Here is an 18,740-nt window from a genome sequence, read left to right on the forward strand (position 1 = left end):
AATAGAATTGTTCATTTATCTACCTGCATGCTTTAGACCACCTTCAAAACAAAAACATAGGAACTGAATGTTTTTTCCCGTCTTACCTTGTAAATGGTATGACGTAAGTTCAAATTCTCTATAACCAGTACAAACATGGTATACAAGTCCAGTGCTGGTAAAGAACATAATTCTTCCACCACCTGGGAAGTTTTATTGTTTTCAGGTAGCTTTAGCAGCAGGCTAAGTACTTCTTCATCACATCTTCCAGTTAAAGCTACCACAAAGGCACTGTAAAAAACCTGTCACAATGTATATTAAAACGTTTTCTCCCTGATATGCATCACCTTCTTTTATAGTCAATAAGGTGAAAAATTTTGTCACAGTAGCATGAGAATTTGCAATCATCAACAGACCTGAAATAAGGAACTATAGAGCTCTACCAACTATCAGACTGGTATGTTCTTACTTTATGTTCCATGTACATATAAAGAGATTAAGTATATTTCTTATAAAAATTTACTTTCATCTGTGAGCAGGTTGATCATTTGTTCTATGAGCATTCATACTCATACCATAAGCAGGCATATTTATAATATTGAATACATCCATTCTAGCAGATGTACACCTTTGTTGCAAAACACCTAAAAATCAAAATCCAGATGTATGAATCACTAAAACCAAACAATGTGGACCTTCCCTCTTTCAGAGGACATGCAAATTTAACACTTAGGGCTGCCTGTGTGGAGCAATGTTCACTCTGAACCAGCTCACATTCTCAGTTCAACACTCCTTTGAAGTGTTATTATTTAATAGTGGATGAAGGGAGAAATGCCTAAGCAGACCTGAGCAAGACTAAAGTAAAAACTCCTTGAATAATGATGGTTTGTTTCCTCCTACAAAAAAAACACATCAAAAGACAAATGCTTGCATTCCAGATATCTCAAGAGATCTTAGCTACCCTTTCTCCTGGCATGCCTGAAAGAAAGCAAATGGCAGCAAGTCCAGAAAAATTACAGCTTCAAAGGTTGTAGGAGCCAAAGTAAAGTACTCAGGGTCCCATTGTACTCCTTAGGACAGAACCTGTACTGCCTCCACTGAATGTACCTATAGCTAGCAACAGTATTCAGTGAGGGAGAGGATCCCCAAGAAAATCAAATTAGGAGTCAAAGTTGGTCAAGATATGCAATTTCACTTCTTAATTCCTACGACATTGCAATTTCCAGCTAATTAACTTTTAAATTTTTATTCTGGAATAGAATTTTGCTTTGTGATTCAAAAAAAATTCCTATATATTTAAATATTCACTTTTTGTGTGTATCTAAAAGGAACAGAACATGAATGTGAATATAATTCTGCTAGCAGCATAAAAAGATACTGATTTGGACTTGTTGTTGTAGAAGAAATTTGACTCGAATACATTTTAAATTTATTTCCTCATGCTCCACATTAATATCACCATTTCAGTCTAGTTTTAACTCATTCAGCATTTTCTCCACTAGATCAAGTCCCTCTGAACTTTCCTTGCAGCTTTGTGAGACCTAGAGCCAATCCAAACTCCTGTGTTCAGTAGATGAATGTTTATAGTCTTCAGGTTACAGGTTTTGAGCAGTTTCAAAACACTTAATCATATGGCAATGAGCATGGCCAGAGCATAATATTGTGGTAGAAATTAAGGCTAACTGCAATAAGCACAAATAACTTGCAGGCTTACTCTTTCCATTCCAGAGGCAAGCACAGTAGTAGCATACAGTCACGGGACTGCTATGGGCTTGCAGCTATCATTAGTTATCAGGCAGTAGCTATATATACGATAAACATAACGGGGATGCCTAAATTATAGCTTTAAAAAGTACTTGTGCATCTTGCACAATCAGTACAAGAAATAAGCTTTAGTGATCCAGTTGGACTAGGTAAGGATTTAAGCACTTAAGCAAATAAAAAGTTCTGTATTGATATGCAAATGTGAGATGTGTACATATATCACAACTCTACATAGGACTTTGCAAAAAATAAGGGAAGTAATTTGAAAATTCAGTCAATTAGTATTATTATTCCAAAAGATCAAAGATGTACTGAATCCCATTTAACTGAATCACTTCCAGATGTCTTCTCTCATTACCATCTACTGGTATCAAAATAACAAGCTACCAATAAAGGCAGTCACACTGTCAAAGAAGCAGAAGAATAAATCGTCTATAAGTAGTTATGATGGTCTGAACTGCCTTTTTAATAACCAGACTTTTCACGGACAAAACTTGAAACTGTTTCTGCAAGCAGAGCATCAGTGACACCCAGTGGCTGCTTGATTGACCCGACTAGTTTTATACCAAATGTACCCCCAACTCTTTTCAGTCATACAATCATTAACCTGAGAGAGAACCTGTAAGTTAGGGGGCATTTTTCATTATTTCTACTAATCACTGAGATCACAGGAAACAGCAGTAATGATAACACACACAGTTCTTCACTCAGAAAACTTAACACAATCCACCCTTCAGAATACTCAGGAGACAACCGATAATTAACGTGAGCATAAGTCAAGATACTGGTAAGATAATGTAATAGCAGTGAGGAGCATATGAAGGAAGGAAAAAAAAAAAACAGACAACTTCATACTGCAAGGATCTGAGGTGGGAAAATACGAATTGATTTCTCCACAACCCTCACATTTTCTACAGTACCAAGATAGCAAAGCTCTAATTCCATGCCAGCACAAGGGTGTAAAACACTGCTGAAAGCAATGAAGTGGTGCCATTTAGAGCAGGAGACTAGTGCTACTATAAATTGATCTCTCAATGCTTCACATCATTATTTTGAAGTCCTAAATCTCAGAAGTGATGAGTGAAAATATAAGATTCCATACAAACAAGGTTGTTTGTTTTGTTTTAGTTGGCACACCAGGTTACAGGTTAATCCTTTAATTTAACACCTCTTTTTGATCTTTTACCTTTGAATGAGAGATACTGGCCTCCAAGACAGTATTGATAGTTTCTTCAGAAATATTGACAGAAGAACCAATGTCCAGCCTCAGCTGAGTAAGATTCTGCACACACTCTTTGACTTTCACATCTGGAAGAGAAGAAAAACAGTTCCAACAATACCAATCTGTTTGATTAAATTGCCCACGGACTATAACTTTTTTGTTAGATTTGTTTGGAGGGGTGATAAAGGACACAAAAATTTCATATCATGTAATTCACTTCTATTTCAAATGTAGGGATCACTCTCCTGGCAGACTGAAGGGCTTGTGCATCAGTTTGCATTATCCTTTAAGAGCACAAGTTATCCCACATCCCTGTATTATAAGAACATCTGAAATTAGTGAAGCCGCCTTTAGTCCTTTAAGATTTGTCACCTCTTCTTTCTAATAAATCCTTGCACTTTATTGGACAGACTCTGACAGAATAAATTAATGCTGTTCTATGTCAACTCAAGTGCATGTATGTGCATATATGTACAATGAAAATCTATTGCATTAAGTCAGTAGTCTCCATAAGCAGTATCCTTTTAAAGTTTGATGAGCAAGGAAACAATTATTGTCCTACAGAATTACACAGCCCTGACTTGTAAAAAAGTGAAGAAAAGTGGAACCCACCATTCAAAATATTAAAATTGCTGAGAAAAGCTGCCGCTGGATATTCTGACAACTGTAGCTCCAAATTTTCAGCCACCCTGAAATGATAGCCTTAGTTTCACAAGTTATCAGAACTAAGTCATTGACATTACTATGTATAAAAGGCAATATGAATAGTGAAACGGCCACTAAATGATGCAAAAGGGTCACATTATGCTCTTTATGTGCACACACCGTGCATGTGGTAAGCACCTCTACAGACCTTCTCACACTGTATTTATATGGTGCAGCATCCACCATATTTCATACCTATATGAGACTGCAGATCTAGAGATCTGCCCATGATGGCTAAGTGCTCTAGCAAACAGTAGTTCATGGAGAAGCACAGGTCTAGCGATGCCTCACTTCCATGTTTCTTACTGAACACATATTTTCAGACCCTAGAGATACAAAGCACTGCAGTTCAGGATGAATAAAGTCTATCTAATAATAATTTAACAAATAAAGAGTATACATACTTCAGTTATTATTTATAATTCAAAAAATAAACATGAGTCTATGGTCCATAAAAGCAGTACCTAAGCACAAGTTCTTCTGTATTATTACTGTAATTCACAGAGAATATTCAAGTCCATTAAGGAAAGGATCCAACAATCAAACCAGTATAGCAATGACTATAACTTTTAAATACTCTGTAGCAGCAGCTTTATTCATTTACTTAGAATCTACTACTTTTCCTCAAGGTATTAACAAATATCTGAAATTATTTGGAGTTCAAGCCTGTCAGTTTAGAAGAACCATCCTGTGTTTCTGACTGTTTGAACTACTGAACTGATCTGAATGTTTAATGTTTTGCAAACAATATCCAGCAGCTGAGGGGACAAGGCCGTAACAAAACAGCTTTAAAGAAAAAACTAAAATATCAAAATTCTGACCTAACCAAGGTCATGAAAAATTAAAAATTTTCTTAGTTGTGATCCAAAACATTCTCCTTGTGTAGCAGCAAGATCTGCTGCAAGTGCTCAGCAAAATTGTAAGGGCTATTAGAAATATCCAGAATTTTGCTAATTACTTAAATAATGTGTGCATTGTATCTGCTCAATTTCCAGCTAAGTGAACAAAGCTTAGAGACATGGATAAACACTATTTCTCATGTAATTACATAATTTAAAACACAAGCATATGCACAAAATGATATCTCTAACAAGAAACGTTTAGGACACCAAAATGTAAAAGGTTTTACATTTGCAGTCGTCTCTCTATGTTCCCCAGCGTTAGCTGACATTCACAGCTGCCATTGCTGGTATTCTGCAAGGCTCTCAGGGAGCTCTCCAAAGTATTAGAAAGTTTCTGGTTTATGTATGCCACATTTTCACATTCCCCCTTGTTAAAAGCAGGCCACATTCTTTCAATATCCTGCAAAAGACAGCAATCATAGGGTTAGCAATTTCATGAGATTATGTTATTGCTTGAAGCAGCAGGTCTTGGCAACTAGATGATGCCTATTTTCAAATGATAAAAAGGTAGTAGTCTTTTACTCATTGTATTTCTAATTGAAACTGGGCAAGAGGTTTTCAAGAACCAAGCAATTTTCAAAGATTTGGGCTTTAGAAACAACCAAAAATATTTTATCAAGGAGATCCATCCATTAACAGAAATGCCAATGTTTTCATTTGAAATTTAATTTGAATAATGAAATGAGGTCATAGAGTGGTGGTGACTACAGAAATGCATTTGTTCTGTAAAAGTCTACTTTGAAATATGAATGATGCCTCTGGCGTCTGTTTACCTTAAAACATTGCTGTTCATATCAGCAAAAGTCCAGGTAGACAAACTAGCAGAGCTATTTCATAAAGAGGGGGGAAACTCTATACTAGAAGCATGAGTTTAGTGTTTTGTCTCTATGCACATGTGTGTGCTATCCAGAGGCCTGCTTCCAACTCTGGATGAGTCTGTAAATGTCAAATGTTACTCTCTCCTGCTGGTAATTTCATGCACTGTTAAAGAAAGACTGAACCCAACTGGTAACCACCATTCCTGTTTTAGTTTGAATTACTCTGACCAAGAAGTTTATTTGTATCTAGCTTGATTACACAGCTGTTCCTGTGCAGATTTAGAAGTATAAATGTACTCTGATTCATGAAATTAGCAGTATCACAAAATCTAAAGGAATTAAAAATGGGCTACTGTTTTGTATCGGGTGGCTAGTTATTCCAGTTATATTTACAGGTTTCAAAGCTTACCAATGTTTACTTAAGAAATTATTTCCAGGTATTGCTATCAAAAGTATCAGAGCTATCTCAGCTTTGTATAGGCACAGTGGGGACTCATCATTCAGAAAGTAGGAAAAAAAAGAAGAAATTTCCATTAGTTTCCAAAGTTTAACGCGTGTTGTAAAAAACACTTGTAGGTGTGGAAACCGCTCAAACCTGATAATGATCTTGAACCAGAGTGATTCCTTCAATGACAGAGAGGAGTAAGTGACTCGTTATTCCATCTTTACACTTTCTAACAACACAGAACAGGTTGCCAATGACAACTGGTTCTTCTGTAAGAGAAAATATCCAGACTTAATCAGTTAAAGAAACAAATAAATTACTGTAATCAGATTAAAATTAACCAAATAATAAGAAACAAAAGTTTTTAAAAACAAAGAAAATATGATGTGTTAAGGCAATGAGAAATATTTCTGGCTAAATTTATTTATCATTGCAGAGGGCAAGAAGGGCTAGTTTGTTTCCATTACTCTTCCCCGTTGTGCCTGATTAATAATAAGAACAGCAATATCTACTATAGGACCATAAAAGAAATCTTCTTTTTTGTTTTTTGTGTGCAAGCATAACTCTGGGAAGCTCTGCATGTTAACCACATCTACCTCCTCCTCGGGCAGGCACCCCTGATTTTATTTTCCTGTGAAGACAACAGGATGTTACTAAAATTCCAGTAACAACTTTCAAACCCTAAGTGTAAGGGGAGGGAAAGAGCATTACATAGACATTTTGTGTATCTAGGGATAAAGAATCCATATAAGAGATATTTATCACCTGACCATCCATGGAGGAAGTTTTTACCCAAGCTTGAAGCCCCCAGGTCCCTGGAAAAAAACTCCATTCCCCTACCTGTAGTGGGTTTGTACATTGAGTAGCAGGGAAAGAGTTTACCTTGACAGTTGAATTATGGTTTATGGAAGGATGAAGTTAGGTATTTTTCCCCTATGTTTTTTTTTCCTTATGTTTGGTTCAGAAGTCAAGAAGAAAGAATAATAAACATTTACCACTGCTTCTAAAACATCTTGCTCACAGAAGTAATACAATGCAACTTAGTAATGCAAACCAAGTCAAGCAGTTTTCATCTTTTCTCATTAGCTTTTCTGTATCAAATTTATTGCTTTCTGTATCAAATGAAACGTTTTGTTACGCTTGACTAATCTCATAGCTTTCTGTGATGGAATGACTGGCTGGTTATATGAGGGGAGAGCAGTGGATGTTGTCTACCTTGACTTCAACAAGACTTCTGACACTGTCTCCCACAACATCCTCATAGGTAAGCTGAGGAAGTGTGGGTTAGATCAGTGGAGGTGGATTGAGACCTGACTGAATGGCAGAGCTCAGAGGGTTGTGGTCAATGGTGCAGAGCCTAGTTGGAGGCCTGTAGCTGGCGCTGCTCCCCCACGGTCAGTACTGGGTCTAGTCCTGTTCAACTTATCCATCAATGACCTGGGTGAATGGACAGAGCGTACCCTCAGCAAGTTTGTGGATATTACAAAAACAGGATGAGTGGCTGATTCACCAGAAGGCTGCACTGCCATTCAGAGAAACTTGGACAGGCTGGAGAGCTCGGCAGAGAGGAACCTAATGAAGTTCAGCAAAAGCAAGTGTAGGATCCTGCACCTGGGGAGGAACAACCCCATGCACCAGTACAAGCTGGAGGTTGACCTGCTGGAAGACAGCTCTGCAGAGAAGGACCTGGAAGTGCTGGTGGACAGCAAGTTGCCCATGAGCCAGCAGTGTGCCCTGGTGGCCAAGAAGACCAATGGGTTCCTGGGGGGTATTAGGAGAAGCATGGCCAGCAGGTCGAGGGAGGTGATCCTGCCCCTCTGCTCTGCCCTGGTAAGGGCACATCTGGAGTGCTGTGTCCAGTGCTGGGCTCCCCAGTTCAAGAGAGACTGGGAACTACTGGAGAGAGTCCAGGCAAGGGCTACAAATATGATGAGGGGGCTGGAGCACCACCCTTATGAGGAGAGTCTGAGAGAGCTGGGACTGTTTATCCTGGAGAACAGAAGACTGAGAGAGGTTCTTATCCATGCAAACAAATATCTGAAAGCTGTGTGCCAAGAGGATGGGGCCAGGCTTTTTTCAGTGGTGCCCAGCAACAGGACAAGGGGCAATGGGCACAAAATGCAACACAGGGATTTCCATCTCAATGTGAGGAAAAACTTCTTTACTTTGAGGGTGAGAGAGTGCTGGAACAGGCTGCTCAGAGAGGCTGTGGAGTCTCCTCTGGAGACATTCAAAACCCACCTGGACGTGACCCTGTGTAGCCTGCTCTAGGAAAGCCTGCTTTAGCAGGGGGTTGGACTAGATGATCTCCAGAGGTCCCTTCCGACCCTGACCATCCTGTGATTCTGTAACATCCCTGTGACCAGAGTATCGAAATAAGAATGACAAAAATTTAGTTCCTTAATCTCAGTTCTCTCAATGACTAAACTGTTCTTCAGGAGGTCAAAGACAGATCCAAGGCACCTGGCACACATTTTCATTATCACATTGTGAGCTCTTCATTGCTATTTTTTTTACTCTTTGGGAACTGCCATAAGTCACGGGAGGGTGGAGAACATAGAATTGGATTGTAATTGCATTTTATGTTTTGTTTGGAAATTAAGTTGGCATAAGACATTACTGGTATCATCCCTTGCTCTAGAACAAGAAGTTAATGCCTCCTAATTGTTCTTTGCAAACAATGCTGGGCATAGTTGTGTTAAAATATATAGCTTGAAAAGCAAAGGTGTTGGTTTCCCCAAAGAAAACATATTAAATTACACCCTTAGGTCAATACAAAGCCTGATGCTTATCTTGAGGGCCTATGTCCAAGGAATCAAACAAGCCAAACACTTTAAAATTTGAACAGTTTGTTGAATGTGAAGTTATTCAGCTACAGTCAGCCAACCCACTGGCTTAACACAGCCAGAAGAGAGAGGTGCCATTTCCTACATATATTTGTCACATTTTTCCTTTTTGTCAGCTATATGTTGCCTTACAGTCAAAAAACTGTTATTTGACTTAGTTCACTAGCCTGGCAGAAAAATATCCAGTAAAAAAGGTAAGACAAAACCCAAATGTGTATACAATATTCTGCTGGGTTTGTGAGTCAAAGCAAAAAAAAAGAAGTCCTCGTGTATCAGTAAGCCCAGGAGGAAGGGGAAGAACACATGACTAAAACTGAGAATCAACATGACCACTCCAGAAAGAAATCATCCCTTTATGTGATCTGCATCAAATTTTTTCCTGTGCCTCTGTTGGTTTAATTTCCAGGCATCGGTATACTTGCCTTGCATGGCATCACCCAAATTAACTTATTTTTACAAAAGTTTGCTTAGAGTAAAGCCTTAAGATTACAGTACTAACATGTATCACCATACAGTCACTACTGTAGTAACCAACCTGAAAAGATTTTAAGCACATTCAAAATGGTAAACTGCAATTTCTGCAATAGTAGGACAGTAGCAGGGTGTAAATGTTTATGAAGAATCTTGCAGATTTTAGATGCTCTGTAGAAAGATTAATAATAAGGTATTATTTTCAAAACAAGGGTACCACAGAAATTTTTCAACAACTGACTATGTACAATTGCAATCTTCAGTGGACCATATAAGGATTTCAGTATTATTACATTTGTCTGAAGTGTTTTAAAATCCTAACACAATTCTTCGGTGTAAAAACAAAACAAAACAAACAATAAAACAAAGAACAAACAAACAAACAAAAAACCCAAAACCAAACCAAAAAAACAAACAAACAAAAAACCCAACAGTTTTCCCTCAAGGTAGCAAGTCATCAGCTTTCTTAGAAGCTTAAGAGTACTAGAAAGTACCTTCGCAAAATAAGCAAATTCATGATGGCTTCAGAAATACTGAAAGCGCACAGCATATACTGATTTGATGGCAAAGTGCAGAGTACTCAAAATCTCTGACAAACAGCATTTAGAGAAAATAAACCACTTTTCTAGTAATTGTTTTTTGATTTCTCAACAAATTTGGTTAATACCTGGCCCTGCTGACCACACATGTCACATATTTGCATAAAATTAGTCATAAAAGTCTAAATACCACATAACACATCGAATTCAGTATGACATTTTTCAGTAGTCTATGTCACTTGGATCAGTAGCTCCACCAGCAAGGCACCCTAGAGCTGTTTGGAGCAATCATCTTGTGGGATCCATTCAGTGAGTATTATTTAAATGCAGTAACTCCATACTAGCAGTACTTCTATTAAATAAGTTGTAAGTAAACATTTTCCTCTGCTGCTGAATAACATTTGATCTAAATAATCTGACAAAAGTGATCTTCGTCTCAAGATTCCTTCAGGAACTGTATTTGTTAAACTGAACACCACTATAACCATAGCCCAAAAAGGTCATCTTGTTTGCAGAAGTCATCAGCAAATTTAAGTTGAAGAAATTTCAAATATAGGATATCTACATTTGGGCATAGAAAAGGGGGGAAGGGGGGAAGAAGGGGGGAAGAAGGGGGGAAGAAGGGGGGAAGAAGGGGGGAAGAAGGGGGGAAGAAGGGGGGAAGAAGGGGGGAAGAAGGGGGGAAGAAGGGGGGAAGAAGGGGGGAAGAAGGGGGGAAGAAGGGGGGAAGAAGTGGGGAAGAAGGGGGGAAGAAGGGGGGAAGAAGGGGGGAAGAAGGGGGGAAGAAGGGGGGAAGAAGGGGGGAAGAAGGGGGGAAGAAGGGGGGAAGAAGGGGGGAAGAAGGGGGGAAGAAGGGGGGAAGAAGGGGGGAAGAAGGGGGGAAGAAGGGGGGAAGAAGGGGGGAAGAAGGGGGAAGAAGGGGGGAAGAAGGGGGGAAGAAGGGGGGAAGAAGGGGGGAAGAAGGGGGAAGAAGGGGGAAGAAGGGGGAAGAAGGGGGGAAGAAGGGGGGAAGAAGGGGGGAAGAAGGGGGGAAGAAGGGGGAAGAAGGGGGAAGAAGGGGGGAAGAAGGGGGGAAGAAGGGGGGAAGAAGGGGGGAAGAAGGGGGGAAGAAGGGGGGAAGAAGGGGGAAGAAGGGGGAAGAAGGGGGAAGAAGGGGGGAAGAAGGGGGGAAGAAGGGGGGAAGAAGGGGGGAAGAAGGGGGGAAGAAGGGGGGAAGAAGGGGGGAAGAAGGGGGGAAGAAGGGGGGAAGAAGGGGGGAAGAAGGGGGGAAGAAGGGGGGAAGAAGGGGGGAAGAAGGGGGGAAGGGGGGAAGGGAAAATCAAACCCCACCACAAAACATTAGTCCCAAGCATTCCTATTTCCCAATATTTAGCTCCATAGCCAAATGGCTGTTATCCACCAATAACTGTGGGTTCAGTGTTCAGACCTGCAAAGATTTTAAAACACTACTATCTTCAAATGTTTTGTTCTATAATAATTCCACAGAAAGTACCTCAAGTATCAATACAGATGATTAAACACATCAATAATCTGTTTCACACAATATAGTGTGATACCAAATATGGCTGGTCTGAACAATAGAAGTTGACATAAAAGATTGTTTTACTCAAAGGAACAAATCTGAAATGAAACAGTAACTCAATAAAAGTTTTGATTGAGATGTTCACAAAAAGACCTTCTGTCATTGTTAGCACACTGTCAAAATGACTACATAGAAAACACTCACCTCAATTCTGCCATTATATCCTTATGCAAATCCTTTAATAAGAACGTTAGTTTGTTCCTGTCATGTTCTGTGGTAGACTGAAATATCATTTGCAAGACCTCTTGCATTATCTCCAGAGTTCTGTTTTGGGACTGAGTAGAAACTTCTTTATGATGTGCATTATCAAAAATTGAATCAATGAAGTCAACCATCTGAAGCTCAGTGTTGTTTGTATGCAGAGCTTCTTCTATAACAGCAAGATCATCAATTATATGAAGGAGACCGTTTAACAAAACTGAATTAGCTGTATGAGCATTCTTCAATTTTTCTCTGTTAAGATGACCATCAGCAAATAATATATCAGTGTAACCTTCCTTAGACATATTTTGGAATAGTTCCAGAAAGTCAATAATGTCTTCAACAACCAGCAGTAGGTCATTTGATGAATTTTCATTAGCCATAAGGAGAATTAGAGCATGCATTATTTCAGAATAATTTTTATTGTTACACTCACATAGAAAGCTGTTCACATTCTCTTGTATGTCTTCAAAATTTCTTAACATAACATCTACAGATGATGTATTAAACTGCTGTATTAAAACATCAAGAGTCATCGAAGAGGACCATCCAGTGGCTAACCTTAGTAACTGAAACTCTTTGTCTATCATTTCAAGTAAATGTTTAACATTAAAATCCACCAATAAATCTTCTATGCTTGTAACTACAGGAAACCAGAAGTTCTCAAAGTTACCAGAAATATTACTATTTCCATTTAAAGCTGATATTACCATAAGCATTGAGTATGTCTGGTTTCCATCAGGAGACAGCGTCATTAAAGGCTGAATTACAGAAAGAAAAGAAAGGACAGCTTCTGTATGCAGGAGTCCAGAAATTTCACTAGTCATATTCTTAATATTAGCAAGCACAGCCTTTATAACTGATGTTCTTGACGTGGTCCAACTTAGACCACCATAAAGACCACCCAGCTGTTCAAGAACAACTTTGGCCATCTCCATTTCTGCCACTGGCATACTGCCCAGTGTTTCTACAATTTGTAAAACCATTTGTCTCTTTGGTGCAGAGGAACAATTGACTGAGTATGTATAATTCATTTGCAGTGGCACAGCATAGAAGGATAGCTCGTTCCAAAAATCTAGCAGCTCTTTGAGAACTGAGCTATTTACACGAGTGAGCTCAGAAAACTTCAAAAGAATAGAGTTCCATTCTTTGATCTGATGAAAAAAGCAAGTCAGATTGCGAGTGATATCCATTTGAAAGTCTTCCACAGTGCATGAGGAGCTGTCCTCCAGTGTGATGAGTTTCAGCTCCTTAATGACTTGAATGACTGCATTGTAACCAAGAGTAGAATTGCTATGCACAAAGTCACAAGGTTCCATCTGAGGTGTTGCTGTTGTGAGACTCCAGCAGAACGCTGCAGAAAAACAGACTGAGGCCTCTGCAGGTTCATCAGACATATCTGTCAGTGTCTCAAGTAATATTAGAAGACTTTCTACTTGATTTGAGAACTCCTCTTTAGTAAACATTGGCATTCTTGCTTCCTGAGTCAGTATGAAAGCATATACTTCAGCTAGTGCTTCTGTAACGTTTCCATGAGCTAATCTCTCTGTAAGGCTGATGACACTGAGAAGAAGATGAAACATCTCTTCTACATCGTAGAGCTCATCTTGTCCAAAGAGTCGTGTTATTTGCCATAAGCCAGTGAGGTTCCAATTACATGAATTGTTCTCAAATGCATCCCACCAGTCAGTTAACATTCCTAACTCAGAATTCTCAATATACAAAGGTTTGATATTTTTAAAGACATTGTCTAGGCTCCTCTGGACTTGTTTGAATTGACTTATCAAGAACTCAGCATCCATGTCCCTCATATTTTGCACCAAGGCTACCACATGCTTTAAAAACTCTTTATCAACTCTTAATGGAGAGCCAGTAAAACTAGAAGAACTGAAAATTTCGAGTGCCTTCCTTACCAGTTCAATATTTAGAGCTACTGTTTCCATCAGGTTCTGGAGAAATGTGTTGTGTTCACCCTGCAAGTTTGAGTCAAGTTCATTAATCACATACTGAAAGAACTCCAACAAACTGGTATTTTTCTCATGCAAGAAAGGTTCAAACGCAATATCCACACGAGAGGAGCTGTTTTCTTGGTTTTCAAAAGTTTTACTTTTCAGAAGAGTTTGAATTTCTGCCAAAAGTTCTACTGATGAAAGTTGAAGATGGTGAAAAGGATTAAGGAACATCCTTGAAGTCCTGTTAAATCCATGGGTTGACTGACTAAAATGGGTCTTATTTAACATGTACCGCGAGTGCCCCACTAAATCTTTGACACCCATTTGTATTTGCCCTCCAGAGTTATTTAAAAGTTTAAAAATAAATTTAGGCACACGAATGTCATCTTTTACATAAAATTCAGGGAGAATAAACTTTAAAGTTTTTGCTATAATATTGAAATAAACATTTACACAAATCATATCAGAACCAGTTAGGGAACATTCAGGGAATATCAAATTTAAAATAAAATTAACAAAGTCCATCATGTTCATTAGCTTAGTATCTGTCTCAATGTTTCCCAGAGATTTCAGTAGAAATAAAATATTTTTTGCACTTTCAAGGTGGGAAGGCGAGTTGTGGTTTTGACTGAGGTTACTTAATCCACGTAGCCACCTGTTACAATCCTCTCCTTCATCCACTGTATCATAAAAGTTTAGAAGGGAATTAAAATAAGATGAAAAATTTGTTTGCAAATGGCTTACATCTTTCAGAGTATTGTCCAAAATTAATTTGGTAATATCCTGGAACATGTTGATACAAACCATATATTTGCCTTGAGTAACACTTCTAAAGAAATCAGATGTGTCTTTTATCTCAGTGAGAATAATTCCAAGTTCCTCTTCAGAGAGTTTGAGAATATTAGAAAGGGAATTTCCAATGGAAAATACATCAGCACCCCTATACTCTTCCTCGGATCCTCCTGAGATGAAAGTGCCAAGTTGAGAGTTCAAAAACTCTCCATTAACAATTTTCAGTATAGATTTCTGTAATTCAGTTATCACAACTGTTATAATTTCTAAAACACTTTCTAAACTGTTACCTTTAAGTGAGCTTGTGACACCAACTGCATTGTTAAATAGACTTTGAAGATTAAGGAAAGCTTCAAAATCTTTCCAGTCATTTACATCACCACCTCCTTCAAATATAATTTTTAATAGCTTCATTGCTGCTGTTGTAGCTTCAACAATAGCCATAGCTGTGTTATTGCAGAGTTCATCATGGGTTGCATTTACAAGACTTTCAGAGAGATATGTCAAATCATTTCTTAGAGAGACAAAAAAGCTTGAATTCAAATTTAAGATTTTGGATGCTTCTTCAAAAATGTCTGTCCAGGTTTGAAGCCATGTAAAAGTGCAGTGCAAAGCAGAAGGCACACTTACCTTATCTCCCATGTTTGTTGCATTAGACAGAACACCATCCAATGGAAGCAGAAATAAGTTGTCAACTTCTGCTGATTGATCTACAGAAGTAATGTTTGATAGATAAAAATCAATGCACCCATTATTTATCAGGCATTCTGGGAAGATATCAAGAAACTGTTCCAAATAACAAAAGGCAGCTGTTTGGAGCTCTTCATCTATAAACAAATTTTTAAGGCTGCTCAGAGTGTTATAGACAATTTGCATCTCTTTTTTTCCTTTATGTGCAAGAGACTGGGCCTGAAACTCGGTGTAGTTGTAAATGATTAGTAACTTTTCACAGAGGGACTTACTGGTGAAGTTCCAGAGAAGATCAAAAGTTCCAGACAGAAAATCAAAAACTTGATCCCTATCTTGGAAATCACACCATACTTGAAAAGATGAAATATCTTTGAAGTCTCATAGAGAAATGTTAACAGAGTGCTGTTGCTCTCAATATTTAAGACCAAATCGTCATTCTGATACAGAGAGAAAGTATTTGAACAAATGATGGCCGCACTAGTACTGTTTAATTTTTTTATGTTCTTGAAGAAATCATGCACAATTTCTTCTAATGTATTTACTTTATATATAAAAGTTTCATTTGAGAGTAATAAAGAGGAAGCATTACTCCCCCCATGGATTGTTCTTAAAAACATATTGACGTGATCATCAGTCAATGATCCAATCTCATAGATTTTCCTTAGGAAGTTTTCACTTAAGTGTTTTAGATGGTTCAAAGCAGAAACATTTAACTCTGGCCAATCAGTCAGGATATGTTGGAGCAATAGCATGCTTCTGTGGTGGATTTTATTTTCTGTAATGGAAAATATAATTCTAGATAAAGTCTCCAACACCTCCTCCTCTTCCACTTGACTCAAATGAGAAAGCCTAGAATCAAGTTCATAGAATACAATTTTCCCTATATGCCAGAAAACTTCTGTCATCTCTTTTGTCCAGTGCCTCTGAAGAGGGTGGAAATCTCTTTGTAGCTCATTCGGGAGTTCAGAAACTGCAAGTGAGAATTGGTGGCAGATTCCTTCCCCTCAGCAAAATTTTTCATCCATATGATTGTATTATTCAGGACATTTTCAATTAGAGATTGGTTTGAAGCAGTTGAGAAATCAAGCATGATTTCTTCTATGACTTCTACAAAATTAAAATGATGATCCATTACCTTTTCACCAGAACTACTTAAGTTCTCTTCTCTCTTCAAAAATTCTTTGAAAGATGTCAAAATCCTGAAAAATTAAGCACGAGTTTTTTCTTGTTAGTTACCTAGCAGGCAGACAAGAATTGTTTAAATATATATGTATAATTATAATTTTAGAATATAGTTATATTTACTTTAAAAATGTTTAAATATCATTTAAATGGCAGTTACAAATTAATCACCTGAAATAGCACAAATCACAATCAACTTTTTTTTTCAAAAATGTGAACAAACTCACTGAAAAGTCACAGCCACATTCAATACAAAACCAGAATATAGGCACCTGGGTTAAAGAAGTGTGCATTTATCAGTAATTATTATCAAGCTTGTAAGCCACAAAGAGTCAAACACCTTTAAGTATGTTACATTTTCAGCTGCTGAAAAAAGCAAAGTCTTTATGCTCCACAGACTAATTATTTTATCAATAAAATCAATCAAAACCTCTACTTTTCCATGAATTCTGAAGATTTTGTTTGTTTGTTTTATCGTAGCTATTGAAAGCCAAAACATTCCAGCTAAGCTACTCATAGCTGAGCACTGCTATTTTAATATCTAGAAAAACACCAAAACATGAAATCACAGTGAAAATTTGAATGTTCCCACTGATGTTTCCACTGTGTCAATACTATTTATCAAAGAAATAAAAAATTTTACTAGCTCTCTAAGGCTGGTCAAGATTCAGGTGCATGAGAAAAGTAGCACTCCAAAGGTCTCAAGTCGAGAATACCTTCTCCTTAAACATGTTTTCTTTTAATAATTCAAATACAGAACACCACACACCATTGGAAAGCTTTATGAGGCAATTTCTGTGTCAGTTACTGTAATGGCTTCTACAGGAGAGAAACCATTGAAAAACAAAAGCATTCCCCACATAGAAGCTCTTTCCTAGATTCATTCAAGTCACAGAAATATCTCTGCATGTATACCAAAGAAAGCCCAAAAGAGTCAGGTGATTTTGTTAGTAGTACTGTGTAGAGTAAATAGTGCATACTCTAGAAACAGCATTCAAGACCAAATCCAAATCCTTGCCCCAGCAAATGTGCCTGCACTGATCTTTATAACATAGCTGGGAAAGACCAGAAAAATGATTGAATATGCCAGATATCAATTTGTGTTCTACTCCTTAACTTCCATTTTGTTTTTACTGTAGATATCAAGAATATCTAAGATTTTGAAAACTCAGACCAGGAGTTCTTTGCCTCTAGAGACCATTTTAATCAAGCTACTAAAGTTCTGTCAAGTTCTGCTTGAAGGAAAAGCAGGATGTGACCTGCCTAACAGTGGAGGAAATACACGAATTGTGCCATTTATAAACTTTTGATTCTTCGTCTTTCACTGCATTGCCAGTGGTTATTTCCATTTGACACGTTAAACAAGGGATTAATTTAGCAAAGGCCTAAATAGCAGCACAATGAAAAATAAAGCTCAAAGTCCAGAAATAGCATTTATAAAGTATTCTTATCTATTAACAGCTGTGATCACCAGCATAGCATAGTAAATAGTTAATAGCACTTAACAGAAGAGGCAGCACTCAACAATTAGTCTGAAGTTGTTCCATGATGGATATTTTTTCTTCTTTTTTTTTTAAACAGAGTTGTAAGTGGCTTCTGTTTCACTGTTAATCTAGACATTAGCAGGGCTATATATAATGCAAGTAACTTAGTGACAAGAAGCCCTTGTAACAATACACTGGAACTGTCAGGAGTCCACTACTTTTGTTACTTCTGATAACCAGAGATAGAGATGTCTTTTTTTAATGCTTTTGAATGACAGCCATAAAGACATAACTTTTTTTCAGGATTAAATTTCCCAGTAATACTAAAAAACACCAGGCAATCGGTGAAAAGAAGCAGGGTAATAATGTTCCAGAATTCAAAAAGTCCAAAGTGAAGGTGGAATAAAGGATTTCTGGAAAATGGTTAAACAAAAAAACCTACACAGACTAGTTCAACCTTACCGTGCCCAGGAAATAAATGAGGAATGATCTGGTAAGTCTTTCAGGAATGCTAAATAATGACCTAGCATGGTCTCCAAACTGAGCTTTTGTCTAGAACATAAAGATGCTTCTAGTCCATCTGCAGAAAAAATAACACTTCAGTATCAAGAGACAGATTAAAAATGTTTTTATGAACACATCTAAGAACAACTTGATCAACTCCCACTGAAACAACCTGATTAAGTCCTACCAAATTCAGTAGGACTTGAATGTGTACAGAAAAAGAAATACATTATTTATATTTTAAAATAAGTAAATATGCAGTTTTTATTAAAGTGTTAGATGTTACTTCCACTGAATGATTTAAAGGAATGAAATGCAGAAGCAATAAACATCAGCTCTACATAAGGCACACCTGTATTTTCCTTACAGAATTCCTTACAGAAAAATTCAAAAACAATTATTATAGAAAAAAAAGGAAATATAGCAAATATCTTGATAGAAGTTATATGAACTGCAGAACTAGTTCAAATAAGATTAGTTTTATTATACCAGAACACACTTAGTGCTATACTCAGCACTGAAATGAACTTTAATATTTCTTTTTCCTTGGAATTTCAGTAAAGAGAAAACAGTTCTGTGAAATTTGCTATCACTAACCAGATAACTGAAATATCTGGAACTGTAATAGATTATAAAACAAGCACAAGCAATTCACATTTGAA

At 37.5% G+C, this 18,740-nt stretch overlaps 1 protein-coding gene across 1 annotated transcript in view; it reads right to left on the bottom strand.

Annotated features, from left to right (window-relative positions):
• Nucleotides 1–18,740, bottom strand: part of ABCA13 (ATP binding cassette subfamily A member 13) — a 211,693-nt gene that overhangs the window by 155,057 nt on the left and 37,896 nt on the right. Inside the window, exons 16-24 of the mRNA XM_056331501.1 lie at nt 18,037–18,154; nt 15,812–16,107; nt 11,418–15,276; nt 9,217–9,323; nt 5,986–6,104; nt 4,800–4,972; nt 3,578–3,654; nt 2,930–3,051; nt 87–281 (exon numbers count right to left, since the gene is read on the bottom strand). Of these exons, the coding sequence (XP_056187476.1) occupies nt 87–281; nt 2,930–3,051; nt 3,578–3,654; nt 4,800–4,972; nt 5,986–6,104; nt 9,217–9,323; nt 11,418–15,276; nt 15,812–16,107; nt 18,037–18,154 (5,066 nt within the window). The remainder of the gene's footprint in view (nt 1–86; nt 282–2,929; nt 3,052–3,577; nt 3,655–4,799; nt 4,973–5,985; nt 6,105–9,216; nt 9,324–11,417; nt 15,277–15,811; nt 16,108–18,036; nt 18,155–18,740) is intronic.

This window comes from Falco biarmicus, chromosome 3 (genome assembly GCF_023638135.1).
Source record: "Falco biarmicus isolate bFalBia1 chromosome 3, bFalBia1.pri, whole genome shotgun sequence".
Classification (NCBI taxonomy): domain Eukaryota; kingdom Metazoa; phylum Chordata; class Aves; order Falconiformes; family Falconidae; genus Falco; species Falco biarmicus.